This window comes from Hypanus sabinus, chromosome 21, assembly GCF_030144855.1.
Source record: "Hypanus sabinus isolate sHypSab1 chromosome 21, sHypSab1.hap1, whole genome shotgun sequence".
In the NCBI taxonomy this organism is placed as follows: domain Eukaryota; kingdom Metazoa; phylum Chordata; class Chondrichthyes; order Myliobatiformes; family Dasyatidae; genus Hypanus; species Hypanus sabinus.
Window position 1 is genome coordinate 27816002 of NC_082726.1, and position 15007 is coordinate 27831008.

A 15007-nucleotide genomic window follows, 5' to 3' on the forward strand; every position below is an offset into this window, starting at 1 on the left:
TATGAGTTATTAAACGTGAGCATGATACATTGGCACTAGAAATATGGTGCCACTTGCAGGCTGTCTCTAGCAGATCCTTGGACTATGCTGGTCGTTGGTGCAACCGATATGTTTCATTGTCTGTTTCAATGTTTCGATGTAAATGTGACAAATAAAGCTAAACAGCTTTGGAGATCTGTACAATGATCTGAAGCCAGCTCGATGTGGCTATAGTTAGCATAAACAGCAAGCTGATCACAATCACAAGAGATTCTGCAGATGTTGGAGATCCAGAGGAGCAAACACAAGATTCCAGAGAAACTCAGCAGACAGCATCCACCTACCCTGCTGGGTTCCTTCAGGATTTTGTGCTTACTGATCCCAATGTCACCTGTTAATTCCAGGAAACAAAATATCCCAATTTGCAATTATCTTATTCCTTCCAAGATTTCTTTATGTTTGCGAATCCTTTAAGAAAGCTATCAAATCCATAGTTTGAGAGGAAAGCAGACTTCTGACTATTTCTTCTCATCCAAAAGCACTTTATAGATATTTAAGTACTAATGAAGTTTTGTCATGGCTGTATTGTAGGATTCCAGACTGGCCTCTACAGCCACCTAAGGTCCCATCAATAGACAATCCCTCAGGAGAACATCGTACTTGACTGGAGTGATGGCATTGCTACTGGAGGAAGCCAACTCACACACCCTGCAATGACAATAATATTTGAATGACAACTGAAACGTGGGAAGGATCTGAGGTACAGCGGAATTGTTGTTTCTTTGTCCTCCATTCAATCTGTGCATAATTTTCCTGTTTTCCCTGTGACTGCATGGATTTCCTTCAGATGCTTTGACCTTTTCCCATATTTAAAATACATGCAGACTAGCATGTGAATTGGGCACTGTTACTGTTCCTAGTGGGTAGGTGTGTGGTAGAACCGGGGTGGGGGGGGTGGAGGAGTGGGGAGGCTGGTGAGCAGCAGATGGGAATGTGGGGAGAGTGAATTGAGACAAGTGTAAATGGGTGCACATTCTCAATGGGCTGAGAGGCTTGCTTCCACTTGACTGCAATTTTTTGAGAGCAGTAAAGAAAAACTATTTCACACAGTAAGTGGTGTTGGTTCCACTGAGAGTCTGTATGTATGGGGCACATTCCCCAGTCAGGGTCAATGTGTGAGTGTGACTGTCTCCCAGTGAGGGTCAATGTGTGTGGGATTGTTCCCCAGTGAGATTCAGTGTGTAAGGGACAGTATGTGTGAGAGCCTCTCCCAGGGAGAATCAGAATGTGTGGGACTATTTCTCAGTGAAGTACGGTGTGATTGGAACCCATCCCCCATTTGTGTTTATTGTGTCCGGGACTATCCAGTGAGAATCAATGTATGTGGGATCTGAATTCCTGTGAGAATTAAGATCTGCATCCCATTAAGAGTCAGAATACATGGGATGCATGCCCCACTGAGTCAGTGTGTATAGGACCTAGATCTCACCGAGATCTATACCCGTCTGCAGTAAAGTGAACTTTTGGTGCAAGTGGATAGCGAATAAAGCTTTGCCCCAGTGGTAATCATTATCAATGAATTCTGAGCCTTTGGGTCCAGATCTCCAGTGGGACCACTGGAAAAAGTCAAATGCCCAGAAAGCACTGCAAGGATGTAGCAGGAAACCACAAAACTGTCTGCTTAACCTCAGTTATGGGGGAAACTTTTGGCATCAACAAGCAGGAGAGAAAATATTAATGGAAACATAGTTTTAATAATGGATAACCTGTATGGACTTGACAAAGGAAAATCATCTTTGACTAACTTGATTGATTTTCTGGCAAAATAAATGGAGTACTGATAAAAATAATGTGGTTATGGTTACTTATCTGGATTTTTAGAAGGTGTTTGAGTAAGCACTTCAATTTTTAAATGTTAAGAGAATCAAGGGATATGGGTCAATGCGGGAAAAACTCACTGAGGTAAAAGGAGAGTCATAATCCCATTGAAAGCAGACCATACATGAGGGGTTGAATGGCCTAGTTCAGCATCTATATTTTATGTACTTAGCTGTTGGTGTTGAAGATCAGCTTTCTCCTTTGAGACAGATTCCAAGTAAGCAGAAAATCCTGGTTTATGTTTACCTGCCTATTACAAATCCTGTTATCCAACAAATTATGAAAAATCAAACCGTCTGCTCTCCAATAAGCTGGCACCAATCGTCAAGTGGTTGCTATGGAGCTGTTTAAGTTTTCAACTCGGAATGAAGATGAGGTTCCTGTTGCTATGGTGGATTAGTATAATCTGAGCCACGCAACAACTCAAAAAGCTAGCTGTGCCTGTCCTGTGGAGAATTTGAATGAACAAAACACCTTTCACATCTTGTGATCAGATTATACGTTATCCCGATGTTGAAAGTAATTCAGCTGAACACAACTGCAGGCAAGTAATATTTGTGATTTACCATTTTTTTTACATTAGAAAGATTTTGGAACACACCTTAGGGAAAATTAAACTACATCACATCATCCCCATTAGATCCAGTGGAGATTTAACTGCTGTAAGTATGGATTTAAGATCGGCCTGAACCCAGAAGAGTTTAAATGACCAAGAGGTGATCTCACTCAAACCTACAAGATTCAGGAAGGGATGGATAGGTTAGGTACCGAGCATGCCCTGTGGCTGAAAAGTCTAACTTCAAAGCTTCACGGTAAGGGAACAATCATTCAGAATTCAGCTGAGGAGAGATTCTTCACTCAATGGGATAGGAAATAAGTGAATGATGAACTTTAAACCCAATAGTAATCCCGGGATATGATAGTGAATGGGGAATAGGGGTAGTACATGATCTAATTGAGTGGTAGAACAGGTTTGAATGGTTGTATTGTTTGAACCTGCTTCTAATTCTTATCTTTGTCCTGCACGTTCAGTAGTCGATATTGACAAGTCTCAAAGATTGATAAGGGGTATCTGGGAACCAAAGACACACTGCCAAAATATAAGCTCAAAGGACACAGAAGAAAAATAAAAGGAAAAATGCGTAGTATTTTATTTGTACAAACACCAGAGTTTCCACTGATGCTGGAAATCTAGAATAATACACACAAAATGTTGCAGAAACTCAGCACCTGAGGAGGGGAATAAACAATTGATGTTTTGGGCCTTGGCCCTTTGTCAGGACAGGAAAGGAAAGGGTAGAAGGAATAATAAGAAGCTGGGGGAGGGGTACAAGCTGACATGATAGGTGAGACCATTAAGTGGGAATGAATTAAGAACCTGGAAGGTGATAGGTGGAAGAGGGGAAGGGCTGAAGAAAAAGGAATCTGATAGGAGAAGACAGTGGACCATGGAAGAAAGGGAGGAGGGGGCATGATGGACAAGTGGGGAGAAGAGATTGGGTGAGAAGGTAACCAGAGTAGGGAATGGATAATGAGAGAAGGGGGTATCAATACACATATCATCAGGTTGGAGTTCCAGACAGAAAATGAGGAGTTAATCCTTCAACCTGAGTTTGGCCTATTTGTGGTAGTAGAGAAGACAGTAGAGGCAGACATGTCAGCTTAGGAATGGGAAGTTGAATTGAAACGGTTAGCCACCCAGAGATCATGCTGTTTGTGGCGGAGTGGGTGAATGTGCCTGATGAGGTGGACCCCCATTCTGCGTCAGGTTTCACCCATATTGCAGAGACTGCACCAGGAGCAGTGGAGAAAACTGAAGACCCTGATAGACTCAAAGATGAAGGACTATTAGGGGCCCTGAATGTTGGAGAGGGAGATGTGGGGCAGGCTTAGCACTTGTCATACTTGCAGCCAGGAAACAGTTCAGCGGATAGGGACGAGTGGACAAGAGAGTCACATAGAAGCATAATCAGCTTCTCCTGCTATGTGTAATGGAAACTTTACAACGTTCTTGCATCGACTCTGTGCCAGCATGGGTAATTGCTTCATGACCACCAACACGACTATTACTAACTTTCCATTTGTGCTTTGTTTAACCAGCTCTGCCATGGTGAGATTTGAAATCAAAATTCTATTTACCAGAGGCACAGGAGACCGCATATGCTGGAATTTGGAGCAACCCACAAGATGATGCTTGGGTAGTTCACTCATCTTGCCCTTATATTTGGATAGATTTCTTATTGTATTTTTCCTGAGAGTTTACCCTAACCACTTAATACCATTCAGGACAGAGCAGTCCATTTAATTGTGATCCCTTCCACCGCCTTAAACTTCCATTGCCTCCAGTGGTGGTAAAGTACATTCTCCCCAAAATTCACAGCAATTATTCAACCAGGTCACTCTGACAGTACCTTTTCAAGCCTGTGACATCTTCCACCAGGTGCAGGGAAACACTGCCACCTATAAGTTAACTTCCAAGCCATTTACTATACTGACTTGAATAAGCTTCTTTGCCACTTAATTTACATCATGCAGTTCCTTATCACTGTGGGAGTAGCTACACCAGAATCAGAACAGAAATTGCCCGACACACAGCAGGTTAGCTTGCCTACATGGGAAAGCAAACAGTTGAAACTTTGGGTCAACACCAAAGCCCTGGTGAAGGATTATCAATCTGACATGCGAGCCCTGGTTCTCTTCCCAAATATGCTAACTGACTTGTTGAGTATTCCCAGCATTTTATGCCTTTAAGATGATTGTGGTTCCAGGGAGAGCTGAGAGGAATAAGGAGGAAATTCTTTAGCCAGAGGGTGGTCACTGTGTGGAATTCATTGCAACAGACAACTGTGGAGACCAAGTCATTGGATACATTTAAAACAGAGATTGATAGGTTCTTGATTAGTAAGGATGTCAAAAGTTACAGGGAGAAAGCAGGAGAATGGGGTTGAGAGAGTTAATGAATTAACAATGATGGAATGGCAGGGTAGACTTGATAGGCTAAATGGCCTGTTTCAACTCCTATGACTTATTGTCTTATGGTCTTAAATTATGTAGTTTTTTTTTTGTTTTTACCTTCACTCAATGGAATGCAATGGAAGAAGTGGTGGCTACCCCCCACCTTTTCCAGGGGCAAATGAAGATGAATAATAAAGATTGACTTTGTCCTTTTAAAAAAAAGGTCTTTCGAAACCTGTTTCTGTCACTGATGCCTCCCGCAGACAGAGCAGTACTGCTGGATTTTCATGAAATGCTGAGAGCTCTCTATCCTATCATCAGACAAAGAAGCCAGAAGACTGTAGAAGCACAGGGTTTATTTTAATTTCCTGTAAGGGCGTCGAATTAGCGAGGCCTTTTCTAAGCAGTTCTCGTTAATTAAATGTTAGCTTGCACTTAGCATTTTTGGTACATTTCATCAGTTTGTGTCAAAACTATCCGAGAGTCGTTTTAGTATTTGTCAAGGAAAATTAAACATTTATTGACAAACTTAATAACATTAACCCTTTGAAGTGGAAAGTGGGAATCAAAATCAGGTTTATTATAACTGACATACTGTATGTCATGAAATTTGTTGTTTTGTGTCTGTAGTATAGTGCAAGACATGAAAATTACTAGGCATATTCATATAATATTACAAACAGTGTAAAGGACAGATTGGGTGTTCAGAATGCTTGAAATTTATTGATAAAATATAGAAGATGGTATAAGTACTATTAACAATGAAACTATAAGACTGTGGTTAAAAAAACAGAAAATATTATTAAAATGTCCGACAGGGAAGGAAATCTACCTCCTTTACTTCATCTGATCTATTTACTCCGCATTGACCAATGCACCACCCCAGTTCAGGAGCAATAAGGAATGGGCAGCAAATGATTGTCAGTGGAAAACAGAGAAATTACAGAAAATTCATATTCTGATTGTATTGTATTTATTGTATGTACAATGAAATTTACAATGAAATCTAAATCTAGATCCAAATCCAAAGCTAATTCTAAGAAAGTGTGAATATTCCTGATTAAAGCTTTGAGATTCAAGTTTATTTATCATGTGTGTATTGAAACACACCAGTGAAATGTGTTGTTTGCATTAACAATCAACATAGCCAAGGTTGGGGGGGGGGGGGCAGCCCACAAGTGTTACCACACATTCCGGTGCCAATGTAGAATGCCCACAATGCTTGGGAGAAAGATACTGAACACAACAAGCAACAAGACAACAAGTCAAAACAAGCCCTGTTCCTCCTACACACACACATACACACACTCTCTCTCTCTAACCCCAAGGCAGTCTGTATTCTTCGGCCTCCAGCAGACACAGATTCAGCCTCATGTTTGAACAAGGACACAGAAATACTGGGCCTTCAAGTACCTCAGTGGATTCACAGAAAATATCTATCCTACAGTACAGTTTCGACCTATCAAGAAGTTCCAGGCTCTTTGCCTCTGCTGCTCATGGAAATCTGTCCAATGAACTTTTGTGAACAATGACTTACTCAGATTCAAAGATGCAGATTATTGTCATATACACCAGAGTGCAATGAAATTCCTTGCTCACATGAAGCTCATGCAGTACAGATGGTAAAAATAAACACAACAGTAACTACAATGTGGAGTGCAAACCAACAGAACAGTGCAAAGATAGTCATGCATCTTGAAGTTGTGCAAAAAGAAACGTGAAGTGACAATAGCAGATTAACTGAGAGATATAGCATTAAGAGTCTGAGAACATATATTTCTTTATTTTCTTATATGCCTGCAAGAACACACATCTCAGGGTAGTATATGGTGACATATGCTGTATGTACTAAGTGTACTTTGACTTGACTTTAACTTTAGCAGTACCACTGGGAGGGGTATGTGAGATAAGTGGATTGGTTCAGAAGTCTGAGAGCATTGGGGAAGAAGCTGCTTTTAAGTCTGATCATCCAGGCTTTCAAGCTCCTCCATTTCTCCCAGAAGGAAGAACAGGGAATAGCCAGGGTAGCAGGCACCTTTGACCATACAGGTAGACTTACTGGTAATATTACTAATATTTTTCTTAAAGTTACGATCTATTTGGTTATTAACAGGACTTTCTCGCCTTTTACGATGAGGCTTCCTCACTTCCACCAATAAAACAGTGTATAGAAATTCTAACCTCCAGAGGCTCAGTTCTGTGAGCTGTGTGATTAAATTTCAATAAAAATCATCCACATATGGAAATTAGGGAATTATTGCAAGATCCACAAAGTCTATAATTTCCTTTCTATGCACTAATGCACTGAATCAATATGCAGCTTGCACAATGGCATATATTACGATGGGGGTGTAGAAGTGCATCTTCTCTGTACTGATAAGACCATAAGATCATAATACATAGGAACAGAATTAGGCTGTTTACCCAGCTCTGCCATTCCATCATGGCTGCTTTATTATTTTTCTCAACTGTTGTTATTATTTCTGCTGCCCTCTCCGTGTAATCCTTAACCCCCTTACTAAACAAGAACCTATCAACATCCACTTTAAGTACATCCAATGACCTGGCCAAGCCATCTGTAGCAATGAATTACACATATTCACTAACCTCTGGCTAAAGAAATACCTCGTATTCTCTTTTCTAAAGGGATGTCCTTGTAGTCTGTGGCTGTGCCCTCTGGTCCTAGACTATTGGAAACATCATCTCCATGCCTACCCTATCTAGGCCTTTCAGTATCTGATAAGGTTCACTGAGATATTTCCCCATTCTTCTAAACTCCAGTGAGCAAAGGCCCAGAACCATCAAATTCTCCTTATGCATTAACCTTTATATTCCTGAGATCATTTACGTGAATCTCCTCTGGACCCTCTCCAATGCCAGTACATCCTTTCTTAGATAAGGAGCCCGAAACTGCTCACAATACTCTGCACGATGATTCCCAAGACCTTTTGCACCTCTGATTTCTGAATTTGCTCACTGTTAAGAAAATAGTGCATGGCTTTATTTCTTCTACTAAATTAAGTAACCACATACTTCCCTCTGTATTCCATCTGCCACTTCCTTGCTCCTTTCCTAACCTGTCTAAGTCCTTCTGCAGACTCCCTATTTCTTCAACACTTGTTACCTATTCAACTACCTTTGTATCATCTGCTCTCATGAGGGCTATGTAATTGCAGGGGGAGCTACATGGGTAAATCCGACATTGGTAACTGCCTCAGGTATGCTAATCCCACTTCCCATTTCCACGTCTTAAGCCTCACAGTTATGATCCATCTTACTTACTTCCAGATGCCCATCGTTCACCCAATGAGAAAAATAGATACTTCTAAAATTTTTCATTGGATGTAAAGAGAAGCTCCTTTACTTCTGATTTGTTGAGATGGATAGACAACAATGACAAAATTCTTTGGAAATTTCTCAAACAAAAGAATTCTGGATGGTCTTATGGTGGTGAGGAATGGAGTCAGTAATCAAATGCCACATCAAGCCTTCTTCTTCAAGCCACCCTCAGTCCCTCATAAAATGTATAGATACCTTTTCATACACCTGAGGGAAAGCAGCTAATTGTCAAATGATAACCCCAACAACAGTCAGATCTCTACTTGTCACATAAATTACTTTTACTTGTTGGTTCACTGCTTAGTGCAAGTAATTGTTACAAATCATGAAATATCTCTGGAAAGTAGTGGAAGTTGGAAGACAACAATGCTGATAGGTCTGAAGTGACCTCAATGAAAGGCAAAATTCCTTCCATGAAGAACATGCGCGAGTTTAAAAAAATGACAATCCTATAAGCATAGCCATACAGCATGGAAATAGACCATTAAGAAAACAAGGTTTTATCCCAAAGTTAGTATCTTGAATTTCTGTGGTTGCAATGATAAGGTTTGAACACATATTCAAAATCAAAGGCCCTGCAGTCCTGCTCTGGCTTAGTAACCTAATCGCTGTTCTACCAGATCCTTCAGCTTTTCAGGCAGAAATGTAATGACAGGTAGTCTTGGTCTTCATCTACTTCTTCAGCAATATTTTTTAAAAGTTAATCTCAATGACATCAATTGATTTTACGTCTTTTGCCTAGGTTATGCTCTCTTCTTGCTGCTGCCAGCAGGAAGAAGGTCCAGAAGCTCCAGGACTCACACTACCAGGTTCAGAAATAGTTATTATTCCCCCTCAAACCTCAGGCTCTTGAAGCAAAAGGGATAAACTCACTCAACTTCACTTGCCCCATCAATGAAATGTTCCCACAAACTATGGACTCACTTTGAAGGACTCTTCATCTCATGTTCTTGATATTTATTGCTTATTTATTATTATTATTATTATTTTTTTTTCTTTCCTTTTCTATCTGCACAGTTTGTTGGCTTTTGCACATGTGTTGAACCTTCATTTTGGTGAGGCCTTTCATTGATTCTATTATAGCTATTATTCTATTCTGAATTTATTAAGTACGCCTGCAAGAAAATGAATCATAGGATTATACATGGTGACATATATGTACTTTAGTAATAAATTTACTTTGAACTTTAGAATCTTAGGTCCAATAGTAAATATTAAATTGCATCATTCTGTATGAAAGATTTAGTCAATATGCACAGGTTTAATCCCCTATCTGAAAAATTATATAGTGTCAAATGTTTGCCAACAAGAATCAGTAGTTTTGAATCCAGTCATAGCAGGTTGCCATATGAGGAGAATATACAGATATGATTAGTCTAGATTTTCTGAAGGAATAAGAGAAAATTTAATCAGAATTCACAAAATTCCTAAAGGCCTCCACAGGATAAATATGAGGTATGATGTTTTCCCTGGCTGAGGAGCCTAGAACCAGAATGGTAGTCTCAAAATAGGCTAGGCTATTTAGGATAGACATGAAGAGAATGGTTTACATTCAACATTTTTGAGTCTTTGGAACTTTCTTTGGTACTGTTTCAGAATCTTTGGTAAATCTTTCGAATTCTCTCCCATATCAGGCTGTGGGAAAATTCAGTCTTTGAATTCATATAAATGGAAACAACAAATTTCTGTGTATGAAAGCACTCAGTGGATATGGGCATAGTGCAGGAAATTGACATTGAGTAGAACTTCGGGCACAGAGTCACACAGCACAGAAACAGGCCCTTCGGCCCAACTGGCCCATGCTAACCAAGATTTCCATTTAAGTGTGTCCCATTTGCTTGCATTTGGTCCCAATCCCTCTAAACCTTTTCTATCCATGTATTTTCCAAGTATCTATTAAATGTTAATGTATCTTCCTCAGCCACTTCCTCTGGCAGTTCATTGCAAATATGGACCACCCTCTGGGTGAAAATTAATTTATGTAATTCCAGACTGCGCTGAAAGAGAAACACAGCAGGAGTATATTTAAATGACAGAATGAATATTAACTTGGCAATGTGAGTCCGTATCTCATTCTACCGAACATGATATATTTTTCTGCTCCCTCGCCTGAAACTGTGTTCTGAGCAGCTACACCTCTCATGTATAATCAACAAAATTTGATGCAGTCTTCAAAGTTCCTCTGAGATTGAAAAGTGTGTAACTCAGCCCATCTGGCATGAGTCAATACTCATACACTTCAGAAAAGTTTAGCAATATCTCAATAAAAACAAGAGATTCTGCAGATGATGGAATTACAGAGTAACAAGCAAAAAGTGGAGGAACTCAGCAGGTCAGGCAGCATCTATAGAGAGGAATAAAGAGTTGATATTTCAGGCTGAGACCTTTCTGTCCTGATGAAGAATCTTGGGCCAAAACATCGGCTCCTTATTCACAGAATATAGCACAGAAGGTGAGAAGGGGATTAGCTGGAAAAAAGGTAATATCTCTGGTAGAGTGAGGCCAGATCAATTAACGTGGTAGTTAAGAAGTTAAGATCAGTTTATGCTTAGTCAGACAAACTTCAACCAGTTTCACTTTCCACAGATGCTGCCTGGTCTGTTGAGCATTTCCAGCACTTTATCTTTTTTATTTCTAATTCTTTTGGCTTCTTTTCTGACTCACCCTCTGATAAAATGATCTCAAAGCAGGATCATTGTACGTTCCCACAAATTAGTTCCACTGTGATTTGTTCCATATAAGAAGTTGTTCCTCGTCCCCTATGAACTTTAAACTCAAAACCTAGGCCTCAACCAGGAGACTCCATTCAGGGTATGTATTTAGTGGGAAAATGCTTCCTTTTAGATGAGACATTAAATCAAGTTTGCATTTACATTCAGGGTTGTGGAAGTGAATGACCTGAAAGCACTTTTGATATTTTTTGCAGACTAATTGTTGGGAGATTAGTTACATTTCTTACTTATTTATAAGACATAGGCAGAGCTGACATTTTTCCTGTCTCACACTGCCTGTGAGAAGGTGGTGGTTAGCTGTCTTGTGGAACTGCTGTAGTCCTTCAATGATGTCAGGCCTGCACATGTAGGCCCTCCCACTCTCCATCCAGCTAATTGGAGTCTCCTGTCACTCATTTCTAGCTCATCACCTGCAGTCTATTTAAACCCAGCTCGCATCCACAGTCCTTGTTCACTCATATGAAACAGCTAGCCTCAATCATTTTGCTCCTAGCCTTTAGATACCTTGGTGCTTTGCCGAGTTAAGAATCTGTTCTCTCAAGTTTTGTGGGCCCTTGTGGCTTATTATTTTACAGTTTATCAATAGAGTCATCACTCTCGGATATATTGTCTCCGCTGTTCTGCATCTGGGTCAAGCCTCCTGACATTTCTTGCTATGACAAGTGAATGGGCAATTGACCCAGCAGTGCTTGCTTGCCTAAGGGAAGTCATCCATTGACATGAGCACTATGGTCCAGAAGCTCCAGTCAGCCTGCTTCCTCAGAGCCCTGGATTCTGGTGCCCGAATGTTTTGATGGATCCTCAAATAGATACCACAATTCCTGTCTCAGTGTGTCTTACACTTTGAGTTCCAACCATTTCTTTATTCTCCAGACCAAGCTCTCTCCTAACTGTGTGAGCTCTGGCCTAGGTCACCAATAACTAGGCCAACAAAACCACCATCTGCAATAGATATGAAGGTTTTATTGCGGAGATGTGCTGGCTTTTTGCCTATCTGGGTAACGGAAGAGGGGTAGTAGATTGGATACTTTGCCTGTATCAAGGCTCACACTTGGTGCTGGATTACAATTCTAGACACTTGTGGTGAAGTGCAGCTGGAATGCAGAAGCATTACTGGTTTATTACTATTACTATCACAACTCCTAGGACCGCTTGAAAGATGAACTATCTACTCAGGAGATGCCCACCAACCTCAGAAGCATCATCACACTGGCTCTCCGAATTGACGAATGCTTTATGGAGCAACTCTCCAGATCACCAGCCAGAACACTAGTTCCTTTCCTAGAACCTTTTCAGGCTGCAGGACACTCATCACAAACACCTCCGGAAACCAGACGATTAAGGAGAGCTCCATTAATTCACACCCATTCCCCCACCAAAATCATTAGCATCAATGGAGAAACAATGCGTACACTTACTGCGTAGCCACCAATCACCCATGCATCAAATGCCCACAATATCTGGGAACCTGGTGCTACCAGATAGGGATGAGGTGAGATCCCCCTGGGCCCTTGTTCCAGCACCCTAGCCCAACTCAATCTCTCTCTGTTCCCTTCCAATAGCTCTATGCACAATGGAGGCCCTGGTGGATTCCAGCACAGCAGGCAACTTTCTAGACCAGATTCTGTGTGTGCAGCTTGGACTCCCTACCGAGCCTATCTCTCACCTCTTCTGCATCTCGGCCATTAACAGATGTCCCTCCGTGTCTGGGATGGTTGGATCACGCACATGAAGCATCAGAGAGCACTGTGAGTTCATCCAGTTTCTCCTGATCGATTCACCCAAGTTCACCTTTAGTTAAATGGAGGCCAGCACAGCCACAATGCTATCTCACAGACCACATGACTGTGATTGACCTCTTCCCAAGCACCACCTCTCCCCAAGGTCATCTGTTCTCTCTCCCCTCCTGAGACCCCAGCAGGTGCAGGATTTCTTTCTGTCAAAAAGATGGTAGTCTTCGTCCCTGCATTGACCACTGTGGACTCAACAAAATCACCATTAAGAACCCTTACTCTCTGCTTGATGAATAGTGCATTCAAAACACATCATGGGGCCCAGATCTTCACCAAACTGGATCTACATTATGCATACGAAAGGATCTAATCTGCCAGTGAGGGGAAAGGAAGACAACATTCTTAACACCCACTGGCCACTACGAATACTTGGTGATACCTTTTGGACTTTCCAACAGTCCAGTTGTTCTCCACACCTTCATTGTCTGAGTTGCTCCAAAACATACTACACCAATATTTGTTCATCTACCTCAATGATATCATTATCTTTCCCAAGTATGCCCATGAACACATTTGTCACACTTGTTCAGTCCTTCAGTGTCTTCTCAATAACCAACTCCTTCATGATCACATCTACCTTCCACATGTCTTGCCTTGAACCTGTTGTTTATGGACCACTCAACTCACCCAAGCCTGAAACTCCTGGAAATAGGATGCTGGAAGATGGTGCAGTGTACATGATTCACTGGTCAATGGATTCACATTGTTGAGAAAATGAGGTATGCAGTACCAGTTTGATTGAGAAGACTACGGCCCAGAGTAGAGATCTTGGGTGCTGTCCAGTTACATTTTGGATCTATCCTTCATTGAGAGTTCCACTGGACCCACCCGGATCATCCTAGGTGTTGGGGGCTGGCTGTAGTTGGGGGAGCATGCATTCTCACCTTGAAGGCATGCCCTCTAAAATTAGTAATTTCAATTCTGAGAAAAAGATACTGGCTGCCTATCTATGCCTCGCATAATCTTTCAGTTGTCTCTTCAGTCTCCACCACTTGTGTTGTTGATGCAGTAGTGCAACCTGTATTATTCTAGTTTTACTTTTTTGTTTCTGGCAATGTAAGCACGCGAGAAGGTTTCAACGGTGGCATCATTACATCAAGACTAGGCAAAGACGGCAAATATTTTTGCTTATAAACCGTTGATAAATTGGATACTTTTGGAAAAATATACTATAAATTTGATCATTATTGCTACAATCGATTATTCTATATCAATCAAATTAATTCTTTCTATTTCCCAGATACTATTAGAGGATTTGATTCAAGTCTCAGTTGCTGGCAATCACTAGATTAGTAGATAAGTAACACCGATACAGTGCTACGATTCCTTTCAGCTCACCAAGAAACTGCAGAGAGTTGTGGACATAGTCCAGCACATCACAGAAACAGCATTCTCTCCATTGAATCTGTATGTTTCCCACTGCCTTGGTAAAGCAGCCAACAGAATCAAAGCCTCTACACATCCTGAACATTCTCATTTCTCCCCATTCTCATCAGGCAGAAGGTATAGAATCCAGAAAGCATGTACCAACAAGCTCAAGGACAGCTTTTATCACGCTGCCATATTATTATTGAACGGTTTTCAAGTACAAAAGGTAGACTCCTGACTTCACGATGTATCTTGTCATCGCCTTCATGTCTACCTGCAGTGCACTTTCTCTGTAACTGTACCATATTGTACTGGATGTTGTTATTATATTTCCCTTGTACTACCTCAATGTAATGATGTGATGAAATATTCTGTATAGATGGCATGAAAAACATAGCTTTTCACTGCTTCTCGATACATGTGACAATGATAAACTAATTTATCATTATCATTGTATGTAGGGGCTACTAGAAGGACATGCATTTGGAGAGTCTATAGCAAGTGTTTTCCCATAGGGATTGTGTAGGGATTTTTGTTGTTTGCAATATATAAATAATGATTTGGGTGATCACTTAAGCTGAGAAGGGAATGATTTAATAGGAATTTGGATAACTATTTTACACCAAAGGTGGTATATACTCTATGTGGAATGACCTGCTGGAGGAAGTATGCACAATAACACCTTTCAAAAGACTTTTGGACAATCCCATGGATTAGAAAGCTTTCAAGGAGGATTAGCTTTGATGAGACACCTTGGCCATGCTCTATGACACAATGAGAATGTGGGAGTTAGGGATCAATAAGATTGCAAATGACGTGAAAACCAGTGGAAATGTAAATAGCGAAGAAGGTCGCTTAAATATACAGAAGAACATAGATTAAATGGAAAGTTGGACAGAGCAGTTTCAGATGGAATTTAATCCAGACTAGTGCAGAAGGTATGCATTTTAAAGGTCATATTAT

At 40.8% G+C, this 15007-nt stretch overlaps 1 protein-coding gene across 39 annotated transcripts in view; it reads right to left on the reverse strand.

Annotated features, from left to right (window-relative positions):
• LOC132379214 (CUGBP Elav-like family member 4) overlaps nucleotides 1-15007 on the reverse strand; it is an 816081-nt gene that overhangs the window by 126172 nt on the left and 674902 nt on the right. For 7 of the 39 annotated variants that reach the window (XM_059946919.1, XM_059946903.1, XM_059946920.1 and 4 more), the window contains exon 5: nucleotides 51-66. The exons of the other annotated variants lie outside the window; for them this stretch is intronic. In XM_059946919.1, coding sequence (XP_059802902.1) covers nucleotides 51-66 — 16 coding nt within the window. The remainder of the gene's footprint in view (nucleotides 1-50; nucleotides 67-15007) is intronic. 39 annotated transcript variants of the gene reach the window in all.